This window comes from Platichthys flesus, chromosome 2 (assembly GCF_949316205.1).
Source record: "Platichthys flesus chromosome 2, fPlaFle2.1, whole genome shotgun sequence".
In the NCBI taxonomy this organism is placed as follows: domain Eukaryota; kingdom Metazoa; phylum Chordata; class Actinopteri; order Pleuronectiformes; family Pleuronectidae; genus Platichthys; species Platichthys flesus.
This window is the reverse complement of record NC_084946.1, coordinates 10,415,073-10,428,120: the sequence shown is the minus strand read 5'-3', so window position 1 is coordinate 10,428,120 and position 13,048 is coordinate 10,415,073. Positions and strand designations below refer to the sequence as shown.

The 13,048-nt window shown below is 39.6% G+C and overlaps 2 protein-coding genes and 1 pseudogene across 3 annotated transcripts; 2 read left to right on the top strand and 1 right to left on the bottom strand.

The window, feature by feature from the left end:
- The first annotated feature begins 152 nt into the window (after positions 1–152).
- LOC133973908 (transcription factor HES-7.1-A-like) lies at positions 153–1,963 on the top strand. Its single transcript, XM_062411986.1, has 2 exons — positions 153–275; positions 389–1,963. Exons 1-2 carry the CDS (start codon positions 153–155, stop codon positions 719–721), a joined length of 456 nt encoding a protein of 151 aa, XP_062267970.1. The 3' UTR covers positions 722–1,963.
- Positions 1,964–5,842: 3,879 nt separating this feature from the next.
- LOC133973984 (transcription factor HES-2-like) lies at positions 5,843–6,188 on the bottom strand (annotated as a pseudogene).
- A 769-nt stretch (positions 6,189–6,957) lies between these two features.
- rfesd (Rieske (Fe-S) domain containing) lies at positions 6,958–9,909 on the top strand. Of its 2 annotated transcripts, none has more exons than XM_062411258.1 (4): positions 6,958–7,052; positions 8,024–8,194; positions 9,153–9,187; positions 9,439–9,909. In XM_062411258.1, the coding sequence occupies exons 2-4, from the start codon at positions 8,038–8,040 to the stop codon at positions 9,682–9,684; spliced, it is 438 nt and encodes a 145-aa protein (XP_062267242.1). In that variant the 5' UTR covers positions 6,958–7,052; positions 8,024–8,037; the 3' UTR covers positions 9,685–9,909. The 2 variants fall into 2 exon arrangements, with proteins under 2 accessions (XP_062267242.1, XP_062267232.1); XM_062411248.1 differs by having other exon boundaries at positions 9,397–9,908.
- The last annotated feature ends 3,139 nt before the right edge of the window (positions 9,910–13,048 follow it).

The window sequence follows — 13,048 nt, the reverse complement described above, 5'->3', positions numbered from 1 at the left end:
TTCCCCTGAGATCTAACTATTGTCCCTGAGGCATTTGCACCATTCAGCACTATCGTCTCCCCGAGCTCTCTGATTGGCTGAGACTGTGGGAACCTGCAGCCAGACCCAGACCCACACATTGATATGGAGATGTGGGACTATAAATAGGAGGGATGAAGGCAGCAGAGATCAGATTGTCTCTGCACAGACCTCTACAGCACCGAGACCCACACAAGGCTCCTACAATCACTGCAGCAATGACCAACTCTCAGGAGCATCTGACTCGGAGCCACAAGGTAAATTGAAGATTCAAGGAGACATGCTCTTCTTCCACGAGAGCTTGTGTTTGTTCACGCTGACTCTTGACTCCAGAATGAGTTGATCACTGACTTTGTTCATGTAACTGCAGCTCAGAAAGCCTCTGGTGGAGAAGTTACGCAGAGAGCGAATCAACAGCAGCATCGAGCAGCTCAAGTCTCTCCTGGGGCCAGAGTTCCTCAACCAGCAGCCAGACTCCAAGCTGGAGAAAGCAGACATCCTGGAGATGACCGCTTGCTTCATGACACAGCTGCTGCAGCAGAACCAGCAGCAGAGAAGACTGGTGAAGCACTTCAACAAGCTGCAGTCTTCCTCTGAGGAGAAGCTGAGAGAGGCTGACTTCTCTCCTCTGAGCTCCACAGTCCAGAGCAGCATCACCAAAGACAAGGGTCAAGTCAGTAGTGCCCCCTGGAGGGCGTGGTAGACTCCTACAGACTGGAGTTACCAGCAGACAAACTGGGACCAGCTCAGTGGTCAGAGACGACTGGAAGTGAATTCCATGACATGTGAGGACTTGTTCTTCTGTATGAACAGAAACATGTATTTGTGTGTTGGACGTTTCCTGAGGAAAAGAAGCAACAATATCTTTCAAGTGAAGAAAGAAAACATCTTGTCATGCATTTTGCATGAATCAGATCTGACTGCATCAGTTATTATTATCACCCCTCACTGTGTCAGTGATGTATCATCATATGGTTTGTTACCTGTTGATTAACATTGATCTTTGCTGTGAAAACATCTAAATGTCCTATTTGTGGGCGTGTTTTCATCAGGATTTTAACTTTGAATTTCTCTGAATCAGTGATATATCATTTCATGATAACATTTATTAATAATATACCTCACTGTACTTCATGGTTGAAGAGAACACAGTGGAAACATTTTAATATGTTTCATCAATATTGATCATTTTGATCAGAAACGTTAAATCTCTGTTATTTGCCAAATTTGATCTGTTGTAAGATCCAAATGATTATTTTCTTCTTAAAGATATTTTTTTAATATCACTTTGTCACAATTTTCCAGTGACTGTTGTGTTTTTATTAGAAACACTGATGTGGAAATTTTGTCAGTATATTCTTTACTTCACTTTAATCTCTGTTGAGAAAAATGTTTTATTTCCTGTGGAAAATAATGAAAAAGAGAAACTTTATCTTTCACATTCAGAAAGAATCTTTGTGCTGGTGCATGAATCTAGTCAATCATAAATGACTGTTCACATGTGTGTCACTGTACCATCACTTTGTGGCATTAGTGAAGAACACTTCTACGACTGCACAGATGTATTTGTCCTCTCTTTGGACACTTTTTACAGAATCGACTTGGACATTTGATCAGTTTTCAGATCACTTTGTACTTTCATCCTTTTGTTTAAAAGGTTTGCTCTTTAAGATGATACATCACAGTGATTTTTGTTGTACAAAAATGTCCTGATTAACAACCAGCATTGATCACTTTGTGATTATCTCTACTTGATCTGATCTGAGATCAGTTGTAAGGTAATTTAGAAAAGTTTGGTATGAAACTGGATGATGATGAATCTCGTTTGTCTTTTGTGAAGACAGAAGTTCCTCTACTCATTTTGAGCACAGTGTTTCTTGGAAATGTCACCAAGTTGTTGTTGTGATGCATCATCACATGTGTCTGCTTCGATTAGAAGTTTTTATAAAACGTTTGACTGAGTTCAACAAATAAATCCATTTAATACAAACTCTTTTTGTCCTCAACTCATTTTTTCTTCAAGTTCTGCTGTTTTTATTTAATGTTCCTTTCATCATTTTTCTTACATATCTAGCAGAGTATTGTGACATCACACTTTAATGATAGACATCAGTATCACATCTGGAGTTTATTTCATAGACACACAACTAAGCTTATTTTGTCTTTACTCACATTGACTGACGAGGTGAAGGATTCCCTTCATTCCTCTGGTGAAGATAAATTATTCATAGTTTTGGTGCATTCCTCAGTTCCTGGTGCTGGAATGTGAAAACCTCAAACAGAACTGTGATGGTTAAGGAGACTCACATCTATTGTTGGTCTGGTGACACAACAGATTGAGGGAAAGGCTCTCACAGAGTCTGGAGGGACAGAAGATGGAGAACTCTGCTCCCGAAGAGGTTAAAGAGCGAATGTGGAGGAATCAGACTGAAAACCTGACCAGAGCTCAACAGAGGCAACGGCAGCCAAAATGAAAAGTTCCGAAAATAATCTAACAAAGACATATATTTGTAATGAAAAATAGATTGAATTATTTTAATATTAAATAGATTTACATATACAATTCACAGCTGCTCTACTTGTTGTTTTATATGAACTTAAATGTACTGACACTCATAACTGCACTTTTCACTCGACTTTAACTGACATGTGGGATTGTGTTGTTTTGTTTAATTCATTTTCAAGCTTTGTATTCATTATTCATTTTGATTATGTTCACCACTAAACACTATATCATCCTGCTCTGCACAGCGGATGTACAGAGAAGTGACAATAAACTTTCTGAATCTTGAATCTGAATGTAAAACTTTTATATATATTTTGTTTATATTATTTACATATAGTTTGACAGTATATTGTTCAGTGTCAATCTGAATACTGTGTTTGAGAAGCTCTCAATGTTTTTTGTTTTGACTACAGTTAATTTGTAAATAGAATAAAATAAAAATAATGACAAGGTAATAATGACTATGGCAAATGTTAGAGTTTATTATATTACTTCTCCAATTTCATCGTTGGTTACATAGAAACAACAATCAAACAAAGTAAAATGAAATAAAAGGATTGATCCCTGTGTGGTTGGGCAGAGACGGTTGTGTCTGAACATGTCTCAGTGTGAACAGTGTGTGGTCAGAGTGTGGGAAAGCTGCAGTCGCCTGAATCACAGTCCAGTCTGATTAGCATCTTTATCCAGACCAGCAGTCGTCTATTGTCCTGAGGGATTTGGCACACTTCAGGAAACAGCTGCCGTTACCCTTAAGTTTTAGTCTTAAACCAGTTGATGAATGATTAAGTAAATTGGATGTTTTTTACCACAAGCTCAAAAATTCAGGTTCCAATGTAGTTCGAGCAGAGCAGAGACTTGATGTAAAAATGTATATTTTAAAAACTGTCAGGGATCCAATGAGATTGTTTCCCCTCCAGATGGTCGGTGGGCTGACTTCAGGTCAGTGTCTCCATCGCAGCACACGCCCACGATCTGTCACGAAAGCTGCTTTCCAAGTGCTTTTGTCGTCCACTGACCACATCATTCAAACACTGTGGGAAACTGAGAGAAACTTTCTACTCACACCAGCAGACACAAGACGACACAGCTGCTGCATCTGGACACAAGGACAACTTTATCCCAGTTTAACAAATAGATCACAAACGCTGACTTTCTACATATGAACGCATCAATTTAATTTGTACCTCACTCTAGTGAATGCACTGATAGCTTTCGATAACATAAACTATATTTAAACTGATATTTATAATTCTGGTATAATGCTTAAATGTAATTAATAATGGATATAGTCATGATCCTTTTCTGATCATGAAAAACAACTAAAAGCCCATTAACTCAGGTTTGATTTGATTCATTACTTAATTTATTCCAGTCCTTGTTAACCTGTATATTTTGGTACTATTTGTATATTTCCTTATATTTATGTTGTATGTTAACTGATTTATTACCTCACACTGATTCTTGTTGTTCTTGTCGTCCCCTCTGCGATTATATTGTCTTGTTTTAAAGTAGATTTGCCTTAATTCATTACATAAGTGTTGGTAAAACCTAATAACATTATAAATAGACACAAACGACCACACTTAAATATCTTAATGTCCATTTAAATCATAATTTGTCATAAAGAACATCAGTATATGTTCTCTTCTTGTAAAAGGTCACAGATTAACAGGTTAAGTCACAGTCAAGTCACTTTTGCTAGAATAACAGTTACATCTGGTGAACGGTATTTCACTACAATTTAAAAGAAATTAAGTGTATTTATGATTTAAAACTTATCAAGAACTTTTTGTGACCGATGTCCCTTATAAATAATTTAGTGGCCACAGGTCAGAGGTCAGTATCTATGGTCCCTCGGGCTCTGTGAGGGAGTTTCCTCTGGTTTCCCACAGTCGGTCCTTAAATTAAAACACCGGAAAGGCACTAACATCATAAAATAATGTGTCTTTAAAGTGATTATGTTATCATTTAATTCAATTTCCTGATTTATTCTATATGGACAGAGTGATGTATCATTTATGACCTAATTTTATTGAAAAACCATTTCAACTAAAACTCAATTGTATTAACTATTATTTGTATTTGTTTGTAATTAAATGCAGGAGCAATGGTGCAGATCTATATCAATTAGGATTATAATTGGAAATCCATCATAATAAAGAGGGTCACTTTAAAATAAAATGACAAGAGAAAAATGTTTCATCTGAAAGTTTGTTTATTCAACAAGTCACAATGAGAATATGACAGCGCCAACTAGAGGTGACGATGCCTCACAACAACAACTTGTAGATTTCTACAAGACACAGTGAACTCAGAGAGAGTGAGAGAACAAGTGTCTTTATAAAAGACAAACAGTCGACAGCATTAGAGGACACAGTGCTCACTGTACTTTCACAGCATTTTTCCACATGGAAAAGAAGTTTCACAATTCTAAACATTATGCTTAATAATCAAACTTGTATTATTACATGTTTTACTTAAAATACTTAAATAAACATTTTGATCTCAATAGATCAGTTTTCAACAATCAATGGAGCGTCAATTATGACAAAATATCCACAAGAGGATCATTAAGATATCAGTTTGATCAGTACATTTCCATTGTTGGAAAATATTACAGTTGTGTTGTATTTTAACAATACATGACACACAATGGAAAACAAAAGTATCACTAGAAAATTGTGATATTAAGTAAACTCTTTGAAAAATAATTTTTTGGGGGATTTTTAAAACAGATCCGTTCTGAGTCATGTCCATAAAAGGGACATATAAATATTTGTTAATGACAACAATCAATACTGATCAATAGTTGACAAATGCTGTCATATAATGATAAAACTCTAATACACAAAGAACAGTGAGGTACAATAATAACTCCTGATGCAATCAGATGTGATGCATGACAAGATGTTCTCATTCATAAAGAAAATGAAATAAATGTTTGGATCTTAAACAGATCATATTTGACTGAACAGAGAAATTCAAAGTTAAAATCCTGATGAAAACACTTCCACAAAAGGACATCTAGAAGTTTTCACAGCAATTATCAATGTTAAGCAACAGGTAACAAACCATACGATGATACATCACTGACACAGTGAGGTACAATAATAATTGCTGATGCAATCAGATTAATGATTAATGCAAAATTCATGACAAGAATATTTCTTTCTTCACTTGAAAGATATTGTTGCTTCTTTTCCTCAGGAAACGTCCAACACACAAATACATGTTTCTGTTCATACAGAAGAACAAGTCCTCACATGGAATTCACTTCTCGTCCCAGTTTGTCTGCTGGTAACTCCAGCCTGTAGGAGTCTACCACAGCCTCCAGGGGGCACTACTGACGTGACTCTTTGGTGATACTGCTGTGGACTGTGGAGCTCAGAGGAGAGAAGTCAGCCTCTCTCAGCTTCTCCTCAGAGGAAGACTGCAGCTTGTTGAAGTGCTTCATCAGTCTTCTCTGCTGCTGGTTCTGCTGCAGCAGCTGTGTCATGAAGCAAACGGTCATCTCCAGGATGTCTGCTTTCTCCAGCTTGGAGTCTGGCTGCTGGTTGAGGAACTCTGGACCCAGGAGAGACTTGAGCTGCTCGATGCTGCTGTTGATTCGCTCTCTGCGTAACTTCTCCACCAGAGGCTTTCTGAGCTGCAGGGACAAGAACAAAGTCAGTCATCAACTCATTCTGGAGTCAAGAGTCCGAGCTCTGTGTGGATCTGGGAAAGCACACGCTCGTCAGCACACGTTTCAAACCAGAGACTCTTCATAAGTAGAGGAAGATGATGGTGAAGTGCAAAATCTCTATGGTGAAGTTTAACACAAACTCTAAACTGTGTCCAAGTTTACAATTCCTGTATAAACTATATTACATATTTAATCCCTTCTGCAAGGCACAGGAGATGAATATCAGGTCTCACAGATTTATTAATTGATTCAATTTAGTCTCACTGGTGTCCAGATAATAAATGTTTCCATTATAAAGTAGTAAATAAAGTGTAAAATGTACACTAGGTGGTAGTCTAACCACAGCTGCACTCTGACTGTGGGGTAGAATATATTATTATCTGCATCTGAAATATAAAGTTGCAGAAAATGTAAATACACAAATAATGTCCAATAAATTTGTACTGAGGCACAATGCTTGAGTGCATGTACTTGGTTTCTCATGAATGATGATGATGGAGAGAGGAAATATAATAATTTCAGGACACAAAACAGGTGTACCTATTAGATGGAATGGACAAGTAATTTACAATAATAATAATATGTATATTTCAAATTCTCAAGTTTAAATTGCGTTTCATTCTGTTGGAAAATGTCTCCCAGTCAAAGGTTAAACACATGGTTCGTGGGAGTCAGATAAGAGATGTACCCGGTGTCGAGATGGCCAACCGAAGACAGCTTGTGTGTGCAGATAATGAAGAAGGCCCCCCCCCTGAACCACCCAGCCCCCCTCACACACAGCGCTGGGCTGTCAGACAGTTGTTCAGCTTGAACGGAGCGGAGGAGACAAGGCTGCTGAGTTTTAAGGTAAAGCCCCAAAACATAGAGAGAATGTGTTTTAAAAATTTGAATCTAAGACCAACCATATTGAGGGAGAGAGACAGACACACAGGCAGAGATACAGATTGAGGTTATATATTACCATATCATGCTTTGAGGGAATTTAACAAAAAACTGTCTAACTTAACCTTCAAGGCTCACTTGAAAAAAATATATTGTTTTCTTGACATAAATAACCATTTTACCGTTCTCTACTGCCTTCCTTCACATTGTGTAGCTGTCTTTGGATTAGCCAGAGGCTTCAGGACATGTGACCATAGCTGCTACTACTACTGTGCTTACTCAGCCGGCTCTGAAGAGCTCATTATTTCACCCCACATGAATCCCACTTGGGATCAGGTTGCTCTGCATCCAGATACTTGTACTGTCACAGAGATTTATTCTTTGAGATGATGTAGCACTGTGGTCTGTAGATGACCCTGATTCTTTTCTACAAAAATGACAAATGTTTCATGTCATTTTGTTTGCCAAAATTTGATGTTGGCGATGCACTGCAATCACTTGATTAGCTGCTTTGATTTAATATTTGAAAAGGTAAAAGTCCCATTTGAGCTGTTCCTTGAGTCATTTCTAATATCTCAACCTGATGATGATAAGTCAGATATTAAGGGATTCATGTTGCAGGTCTATGTGTTTGGAGTGGAACCGATCAGTGCCAGGAAGTGTCCCTGCTTGGATTCTTGAAGCTAAATGTTCTGGAGGTGTTATGGATTTAGTTTAAGCTGACAGCTGTGATGGGAATTGCCAACAGAGACAAATCCAAAAGACACATTTTTCTTGCGTAGTTAAGGTTTTAGTGAAAGTTCTCACACAAGAAATACATTATATTTACATTGCTGCCAATAGGTAGTTGACTGCTGGTGAACTGACATTTGGTCATGAAAAATAACTTTCCTCCCTCTGATGAATTGGTATATTTGCTGCTTCCCTCTCAACAGAGTCTCACAGAGCTATGGGGGAGAAGGAGCAGTCTACTGGAGGGCCTCATTTCGTGGGGACAAAAGATGAACTGATTGCAGCGAGTCGCTCGTTCAGAACACTGGAGGGTCGGGACATACTGATCGTCTACCAACAGGGAGTGTTCTATGCTTTGGATTCTTATTGCTATCGTGAGTATAGTTGTTTTCATGCCGAACATACAGCACCTGTCTTTTATTTGGCACAGAGTGTGACCTTTGTGCTCTGGTTACCTCCACCAAGCAGGACATCCTTTCACCCCTGACCTTCTGATTGTTTGTCAGACAGATTATGCAAAAACTAAACTTGTTGGAAGGATGGGACTAAGGTCAAGAAAGAAGCCATTACGATTTGGCGCTGATCCTGACAAAAGGCTGGGACCGACAATATCTTTTTTATTTCTTTCTTTAAAACTGGGAGATAGAGCATTTTTCATCAATATCCCTGAATGAATAATTCATGAAACTTGATTATTAAACTGTGAAAGGACGCGGTTATGGGTCAGGGAAGTAAATAAAAAGTATCTTAATATAAAGGCCTATTCTAGGGTAAATAAAACATTTGTATAATTGAAATGAAACGCACTCTTGAAAACATCACTAGGCTTATTTTATATAACATTATTGTCAATAGATCCCTCTCACATAAATCGTGGGCGGATCATTCAGTTTTTCCACTTTTTAAAATATTGTCAGACAGGGCCTTCACAATTTTTACAGGAAATGATTCAAGGGTCTGAGTGAAAACAATTCGGCATATTCAGGGGACTGGTTCCTATGAGTGTGTGCAATTCAGTACAATTTGATTTAATCTAAGGGGACTTTGGGGCCTTGGATCATATTTAATAGCAACTATTAAACCACTAGTACAAAACAATGTGAATTTGCATGGGGATTATGAAAGCTGATGACATATACAGACATCCTGTGATCCACTACAAAAATATATTGTTGCTAATAGAAATCCTGTCATGGGGTTCTTAACACCGGGCTGCCTTAAATTGTTGTCGTACATTTGACTTCATATCACCTCACAAAGTACAGTCTGTGCAGTCAGCAGCATGTTAGTGTGCTAAGTCTGTAACACACAGCTCCTTTATGGTTCCTACAGATGCTGGGGCGATGCTGCAGAATGGAGACATTGAGGTGAGGTTAACAATTGACTCAAGAGAAGTAAAAATACTATTAACAATTTGTTTTTTTTAATGCATTTGCACACTGTTCCATTAACATTAAAAATACTGAGCTAAGGCCTGTGGAAATGCAATATTTAAGAAATCAAACCTGCATAATATTAATGTTATAATTAAAATGTCAAAGAAGTAACACTTCCTTTGTTTACCGAACACGCATAGGAAATTGATGGCAAGCTGTGCATAATTTGTCCAAATCACAAGTACAAGATTTCCCTGGCCCAGGGGGAGGGCATATACAAGGGCACAGACCCCAGACAGAAGCCACCTGTGGCCAGATGGTACTCCAAGGGCGTGAAGCAGCGGACCCACATGGTGACCGAGACCGACGGGAAAGTCTACGTCCAGCTCTCCGAGGCAACAGGCTGGATCGACTCCGACTACTACCAGGGAGAAAAGGGCAAAGTGGAAAGGGCCAAAGCCAGGGCTGCTGAGGAGAAACCCTCCTGATGGTGTAACAGATGGATGCAGATGCCATTTTTAGTCTCTCTTTTTTAATCTCCCCTCATTTTCTCCGACGGATGTGTTTATAGAGAGGATGTCAGGTATCAATATAACACTTGAATGTGAATCTTCTGTATTTGGGGAGAATTTAGAGTTTTCATTGTTCTAATTTTGGTTTACTACTTGACAACAGATTAAAATGTTTTCCCACAAGATCGGGTCAAATATCTCCATCTTTCACTGACGACCAGGCCCACACTGGTGCCTCCCTTTACATGTCAATACTCTGTGTACCATGCATACACATGGATAAATCAATAGGGTGAAATGTTTTAAGCTGATCAATAATGCCCTCGAGCGGAGAAGGGTTAATGCAAAATGTAAAGATCCTAACACAGTAGCAACCACTACTTGTAATGTCCATGTCTGCACAATGCCTCAGATTTAATATCAGGAAGTAGGAACTTCTGGCCACAGCCTGCACAGGTTCAATCATTTGGGGTTTATGTTGTGACGTGGGTCTGGTCCACTGGAAATAATCCCTACCCACAAACCAAAATTTAATAAAATAAAAAACAACAACAGCAGCAGCCACAGACAGGCGCTGCGGGTGGGAGGCTCTCCTGTCCTGACCCTCATCAACCCTCATGAGCAGTCCGCTGCACATTGGCTGGAGATATTTAAGGTTTTGTTGTGAACAACAGGTTATTCTACTTGCTGCACAATTTCACGAATATGATCATTTTTTTCGCTCTTGCTCAGAGATGAGCTCCTGAGCAGTCTGGTGACTTGATGAGCTGAAATCAGCAGCATTAGCTACCAACACAGACTGGAGGCAGCGGCTGGGCCACTATAGTGCAAATGGAGGGTGGTTGCTTTACAAATCTGGAGTCTTCCTCATTCACTGAAACGGAGCAGCAGTGATGGGGGAACCTTCTTGCTTCCCGGCCACTCTTCAGTGACAGCTATTATTCATTCCATTTTTATGATTTTTACTTTGTATAGAAGAATTAGTGGTTGAATGGGGCGGCACACTCTCTCCTCCCCTTTCCTCAGATCACTGTCTTTTCCTATTTTCCCCTTCATTTCTTTTCCTTTATTTTCTTTCCTTCTCCCTCTCTTTCTTCCTTTTTATTTGCTTTTTCTTTGACACACACACATATACTTACACACACATACACACACACGCACACCTGGACAAGCCAGCATGAAGCCAACCGATGATAAATATATTCAGTTTCTACTGTTTTGCATTTGTACTGTCCTCTGTGTTATGTACTTGTACTATTTTTTAAACATCTTTATTACAATGTGTAATATATAGAACTCTGTATGTACTTTCTATTCCCTAGTGCATTATATAAATGATTCTTTCTACTGACATTCAGCATTTCATATACGATGAGAAGTTATATCATAATCCCATAAAAGGGCAAAATAATTTCATTTCCTAACCACCCTCTCCTTGAGCTTGATGTAAAATGTCACGGTATCAAGGAGACGTGATGGAGTATCTACAAGGAGCCGCGAGGTGCAGAGGAACTCAAACTGCACTAGAACAACTTTATTAATAACACAAGACGCGTACACACTCAGTGCTGTTTGCCTGTTCAGATTATACAGAGGGAACATTTAAACACAAATCTCTTCAGTTGTTTTTGTGTGATCTTGCTTACAAACAAACATACAAACCAGAAACAAGACAGATGGGGATGAAAACACAACATACCTGGTGGAGGTGGCTACCAAAGCCATGAAAAAGACATAAAGCTATGCTCCCTCCCTCCAATTTTTATTTTGTTATTACTGATATAATATGTAGCAACACTCAAATTTAGCCTAGTTTAACACATCTGCTATACAGGTTTTATAGTTGTTGTGCAAAATGATTCATTGCATACATCCAGCTCCCCTGTTCTTTTCACGCACTGCAACTTATTTGAGTTCTGTCCTTTCTTAACCATTTGATGTGAAAGGTGCAGACAGCCTGTCACATTCCCATTCTTTCTCTGCCTCTGTGCCGACCGTGCAGGGTGAAGCTGTGACATGGCGCCATGACTGTTAAAGCCATGGGTTGAGCACACGTGGGCTGTGGTGTAATGGTGCTGCTGTGTGCATGGATGATGCTGGTCTGGCCTGCAGCGCACTCCCCACACGGTCTGAGGGGCCTCGGCCTGCATGATGCTTTGAATCCTGAGAGCATCAATGATGAGGAGCAGAGGGTCTGGGGGCAGCTGCTTAGCAGGGCCAGCGTCTCTTACTCTGGGAGGGTGTTGCACCGCAAGCAGCATGGATTTGTGGTGAGGCCATTCAAACCACAGGGCCTCAATACTCTCTGTTGCTTCTGTGATGTATTATTAATTGTGGTGGTGAATGACACAAGAGGCTCTGAGTAAACCTTTAAGGCCCGGGCTGCTCCGCCTCTCCAGAAGCTCTGGAGTTGGTCCCAGATCCAGGGACTGTAGATCTCCTTATCACCGCTTATCAGCCACCAGATCTCTCAGCAGAACAACAACGTGTTACATTATCTTGCTGTATCACAGGACTTGTTTCACACTGTGCGATGAATGGCTTTGCTATCATTATCATTTGCACTGGGTTTACCTCTGGGTTTATTCCTTTGTGTCATCTGTCGGGGGACTTAGTGTCTGTCTTTGAAGGTCAGTGACAAGAGAATAGAAGTTAATGACAGACACACAAACATGTGCCGGGTGTTACAGTCAGTGTAGAGCTCTGCAGCTCTGGGTGATGAAACGATCAGCTTTGGAAACAGTGTTTTGTTTTAGTGAACAAGAACATGACCGTTATTATAAGATAGATAGATAGATTGATAGATTGATAGATTGATAGATTGATAGATTGATAGATTGATAGATTGATAGATTGATAGATTGATAGATTGATAGACAGACTGTGTGAATTTGTTTATGACTATAATTTGTGTACACTATGCTTTGTCTTCATGTTCCTTATTTAAAGCATGTTCAATGAGGTGTGGCTTTGAAAAGACTGAATTGAATGTTCCTGAATCCTGAATGGTGCACGGATGCTGGACATGTAATTAGCCCCCTTTATGTAAATTGTAAGCCCTGCTCTAGAAAAAAAAATCCGCTACTGTGTGTATGCCAGCGCGTGTTGCTGAGTCAGGCGCGACCGCTCTTTGTGTGTGTGTGTGTGTGTGTGTTTGTGTGAGTCTCTCTCTCTCTCTCTCTCTCTCTCTCTCTCTCTCTCTCTCTCTCTCTCTCTTTCTCCCCTCTCTCTCTTTCTCCCCCCGCTCTCTCTCTCCCCCTACCTCTCACTCTGTCTCCCTGCCTCTCCCCCCTCTCTCTCCAGTTGTGCTCCGCCACCGGGACTTTTGTCTTATCCGCCG

Coding starts and splice junctions, on each gene's coding strand:
- rfesd (XM_062411248.1), top strand. CDS start 8,038: ATGGGGGAGAAGGAGCAGTCTACTGGAGGGCCTCATTTCGTGGGGACA. Junction 8,195..9,152: donor TTTGGATTCTTATTGCTATC/GTGAGTATAGTT, acceptor TGGTTCCTACAG/ATGCTGGGGCGATGCTGCAG. Junction 9,188..9,396: donor TGCAGAATGGAGACATTGAG/GTGAGGTTAACA, acceptor GAACACGCATAG/GAAATTGATGGCAAGCTGTG.
- LOC133973908 (XM_062411986.1), top strand. CDS start 153: ATGAAGGCAGCAGAGATCAGATTGTCTCTGCACAGACCTCTACAGCAC. Junction 276..388: donor ATCTGACTCGGAGCCACAAG/GTAAATTGAAGA, acceptor ATGTAACTGCAG/CTCAGAAAGCCTCTGGTGGA.